The sequence below is a fragment of the Neltuma alba genome, unplaced genomic scaffold, assembly GCF_004799145.2.
Source record: "Neltuma alba isolate B1F8T4 unplaced genomic scaffold, ASM479914v2 tig00013490_pilon, whole genome shotgun sequence".
In the NCBI taxonomy this organism is placed as follows: domain Eukaryota; kingdom Viridiplantae; phylum Streptophyta; class Magnoliopsida; order Fabales; family Fabaceae; genus Neltuma; species Neltuma alba.
The window spans coordinates 36,160-40,877 of NW_021637719.1; the positions used below are offsets into that span (position 1 = coordinate 36,160).

Below are 4,718 nucleotides of genomic sequence, written 5' to 3' on the forward strand. Positions count from 1 at the left end.
CTTTTTTGGCTTTTTATTGGAAGAAAGATTTATAGCTAAACATTATACTGTTTATATATAATATTTTTTTTGCCTCTGTGCTCTGCTGTAATCAACTTCAAAAAATAGAGTAATAATCCCATGATTTATGAATCGTATCTAATATTTGATATTTTAACGAATGTTAATAACATTAAAATTACGAATTAATCGGATAAATGGGATTATTATTTTTAACAAATTAAACGAGTTAAAAAGGCTCAAATTATTGCTTCTTGTTTTAATTTTTTTCACATTATTATATTCCAAATTTCTCTCCATATTTTCCTATTAAATTTCAATATTTTTTGGCAAAGAAAATAAAATTTTATTGACGATACGTTTGCTATTATGTTATTATGAACACAATAAAACAACCAGAATAAGTAATCAATTGGTGAGTCACTTAAGTAATAAATGGCTTCCATCAATTTCATGTGCATGCATACATACATAAATATATTCATATATATTCTTATTGCAATTTAATTTCATCATAAACTATAATTCATGCCAAACATTATATTTCTCTAACTATGACTACTTATCTCTTCTTTAACTATGTATTATTTATTTGTTCTTTTCTTCTTCTGGAAATAACCATATCCTTATGATAGATTTTATTTATTTATTTTTTGGTTTTAGTATCAACACAACTAAATTTGCGAACAAATTGCACGCGCACATTGAGGCATGTCTTTTTATTCACTTTATTTTTAAATGTTCTGTTTCTTTGCAAGTGATACATCAACATGTTTTATGTCAAAATATTCTATTGCCACTGGATATATATCATCAATTTAAATCAATTTATCTAATTTGTTTAGCCAAGTCGTATAGTTTTATGTACTAACTTAAACTTAAAATATGCATGGAACTTGGATCCTATTCTCTTTCAAAATTGGAAACAGGGGAGGGTGTTTTTTAGCCAAATTGAAGGTTTTCAGGCTTCACTCTGTTTTATAACTCTGGTTCTTTTTATTTACTAGTTCTTTTTTATTGTCCTCTTTTTCTAGTTTACTATGGTAAGTAATATGATTATGTTATTGACACCTTTGTTTGCATCCCCGCAAGTATAAAGCATATGGAGCTGACTTGTTCTTTTTCATAGAGAAAAAAAGATTTTCTTCACTAGTGAAGTATACTTTCAAGTTGTGTTAACAAAAATAACAAAGATTTAAATTAAAATTTGACCGAAATGCAATGGTATTTCACTTCATTAATGCCTTTATTCATGTTAACAAGCGCTCAGTTTTCATTTATGAGAGGGTAATTAAAATCTGAAAACCTCATCAATGACCAAAATTTTTGAAACAAAGACAAATCTCTGGAGTGACAACTATTACAGTAGAATGGAAGGAGCAGGAAGAAGATGAGTCATTGTTCCTATTGCCGTCCATTTTTCTCTGGTTCTTGAATCAGAACTCTCGTACATCTTACCAAAGAATTTGTTAAGCACTATCGGCGGAAGCTTGACCTCATCAGAAGAAGCAAGCTGGGGTTGGGTGGCCTGGTTGAAGACACCATTATTGAGATTGCACCAATATTGTATCTCTTCTTTACATATCATTCTCCATCCACTGCCCAATATTTTAAATTTCTCACCGTCAAATGGAGCGTGGCTTTTGAAGCAAGTAGAAAGATTAATGTGAAGGGCATTGTTATGATCTCTCAGGTGCTGCCAACAAGTTTCCTCATTTAATTCCAACACCATTATGCAGAGATGACGCTTATGCCCTTTGAAAGTATAATGCGCCCACTCTTTGTGTATATAATCATCATCTTCTGGACCTTTGCTACTCCAAGAAATCATCAAACTACCACAACCTGAGATAAGGAAGCAGACAGCAATCCCAGCCCATTCACTATCACGGAAATATGGAGGAATCCTCATTTTCATCTCATATTCCCCACTATTCCCACGCAGAGGATAATATTCTTTATTTGGAAACCACGATGGCATTTCGCATCCTGCAATAATTGTACAGAAATCTCTCAAGGCAAGATATTCTGGCTACAAGCATGCAAAATTGTCATTAACATTAACCACCCATGAAAGAGCATGTGTGAAAAAAAGACAAAAATAATGAAACAGATACACACACCTCAGCATGCTTGAACAGCAATGGGATATCATCGTATTCCCCATCAGAGATTACATATTTAGTTCGCCCACGATGCTAAAATAGAAAATTAGTCATGTTATGTATATGTAGTTGAAGAAGTACAGATAAATCATTAGATAGATTTTAGGAAAACAACACACCTCATGATCAAGTGAAGCAACCAAATTCCATACTGTTTAACTGATAAAGGTTCTGTCGAATCACAATAAGAGGCATTTAGTCGAATTAACTGTGGTGGAAGCCTTGGCAATGACTTTAGCCTTACGCAACAATCCAATGAAAGAGAGAGAAGCCGAAAAGACCAGAGAAGCATCCAGTGGGTAGATTCACAAAATGATTCCACCTAGATCCAATACAATTAGTGATGATAAACTACCAATATCATTTGGAATTGATCCATCATTCAAGCCACACCATCTTAAATATAATCCTGTTAATGACTCTACATTGAAGCCAGAAATTTGGCGAGTTACGTGAGTCTTCAACAACTTGTCAAGATTAAGACTTTTGAAGCCACTCAAATTTAAATCTTTAAGGCTCGTCAAGGATCCAAGAGATTTAGGAAATCTAGTTATAGCAGTATAACTCACATCAAGATATAATTTCTTCATGCCTTCCCCAAACTCTGGTAGCATTGCAACTTTTCTGCACCATTTAAGATCTAACGTTAACAAAGAATTCGTTTCCAACTTCCTTGGTAGGATTTCAAGATTTTTACAGCCATCCAAGTACACCTCAACAAGCTCTTTTAACTGTCCAAGTGAGGGATGAACTGTGACAAGGGATGTGCAGCCACGAAGACATAAATGTTCTAAATATGGAATTGCAGAGAAGTTTGGAGTTTCGGTAAAAGCATCAGAATTGCTCAAGTCGATTGATTTCAATTTCTTCATAAACTAGCCAAACAAAAAGTCGTAGAGTCAATCTCACAAAACAATGTATCAATAAAAACAGGTTATAGAGAGTATTTTCACGATAAACAGTAAGCATCAAGCATCAATCTCACCTGTACACCATTCCAAAGTTGCTTTATTTTGCTATAACGCATTTGAACATGAACAAGTTTATCTAATGGAAGCGGAAGAGCTTCAAAAGGATGATGGCCATTGCACAACTCTTAACGCACCAGGAAGTTTCAATCCCCTTGGTAAGATGAGTGGATTAAAAACCTCAGTATCTAAGAGGAGTAATCTAATATTACTCATCCTTTAAAAGGTTTTTGAATGTACCTCTATTTTGTTTAGGCCCCCATAATAAAAACCTTGCATAACAATAGCCTGTATTGCCTTAGATCCCTAATGAAAATATCATTTTCAAGAAAAATAACACATGAGAATAATCAGAAAGTGAAGAATATTAAAAACATTAAATGCATATCTACAAAATGAGATATTTAGAAAATAAGGCACCCACCTTGTTTGTTGCTAATACTTCCTTAGTGTCCTCAAACTCCCACAACCTGCTACGCTTGCCAACATCATTGGGAGATTTTTGATGAACTATATACCTACCTAAGTCTTCAAATAAATCATGCATCTCTAATATGCAATCTTCTGTTTCAACTAGTAAAGTTTTTTCAATCAAGACATTTATTCCAATTGTTGGGTGAAGATAACAACTTTCCAAAATTTCAGTTACTTCGTCCTTATTTGAGGAGATTAAGGAAGTAAGTTAAGTTGGTTATTTATAATGAATAAGTGTTGTCATTCCTAAAATATCCTTGCTAATTAAGTATATTGGCTAAAACTATCATTATTAGAAGGATTATCTTGTAAAAAAATGCATAAATATAAGAGACAAAATGGATTGAGGTCTTATAATTAGGACCAAATAAAAAGTCAATGGGGTCTTATAATAAGGACTGGAGGAGTATTACTCATCCTTTAAAAGGTTTTTGAATGTTTAGTTAGGCCCCCCATAATAAAAACCTTGCATAACAATAGCCTGTATTGCCTTAGATCCCTAATGAAATATCATTTCAAGAAAAAACATGAGAATAATAAGAAAGTGAAGAATATTAAAAACATTAAATGCATATCTACAAAATGAGATATTTAGAAAATAAGGCACCCACCTTGTTGTTTTCTAATACTCCTCCAGTTCTTAATATAGGATCCAATTCTTGAATTGGTTTTGGTTCTAAATATAAGACCCATTTCTTATATTTTTCAATTTTCTCTAAATTACCCCTATGGATACTCCCTCAACCATAATCAAGTAAAGAGGGAGATGTGGTATTAAGAAAGATGATTATGGTGTTTTAGGAAAAATGTGTCACTTTTCTTATAATTAACTAATTTACCTAACTTCCTTAATCTAATCAAATTAGTTAAATGGGTCTTATATTAAGGACCGGAGAAAATACTTCCTTAATGTCCTCAACTCCCACAACCTGCTACGCTTGCCACATCATTGGGAGATTTTTGATGAACTATATACCTACCCAAGTCTTCAAATAAATCATGCATCTCTAATATGCAATCTTCTGTTTCAACTAGTAAAGTTTTTTCAATCAAGACATTTATTCCAATTGTTGGGTGAAGATAACAACTTTCCAAAATTTCAGTTACTTCG

At 32.7% G+C, this 4,718-nt stretch overlaps 1 protein-coding gene across 1 annotated transcript; it reads right to left on the reverse strand.

Annotated features, from left to right (window-relative positions):
• Positions 1-1,227: 1,227 nt before the first annotated feature.
• On the reverse strand, positions 1,228-3,680 carry LOC114737730 (uncharacterized). The gene is made up of 5 exons (XM_028925686.1): positions 3,558-3,680; positions 2,521-3,040; positions 2,285-2,316; positions 2,124-2,198; positions 1,228-2,032 (listed from the first exon to the last, which is right to left on the reverse strand). The coding sequence occupies exons 1-5, from the start codon at positions 3,678-3,680 to the stop codon at positions 1,361-1,363; spliced, it is 1,422 nt and encodes a 473-aa protein (XP_028781519.1). The 3' UTR covers positions 1,228-1,360.
• Positions 3,681-4,718: the final 1,038 nt, after the last annotated feature.

Excerpts from the sequence above, each read along its gene's own strand:
- LOC114737730 (XM_028925686.1), bottom strand. The coding sequence starts at position 3,680 with ATGCATGATTTATTTGAAGACTTAGGTAGGTATATAGTTCATCAAAAA. Across the intron at positions 2,199-2,284 it reads TTGCTTCACTTGATCATGAG|CATCGTGGGCGAACTAAATA; the intron begins GTGTGTTGTTTT and ends TTTCTATTTTAG. Across the intron at positions 2,033-2,123 it reads TGCTGTTCAAGCATGCTGAG|CCAGAATATCTTGCCTTGAG; the intron begins GTGTGTGTATCT and ends GCATGCTTGTAG.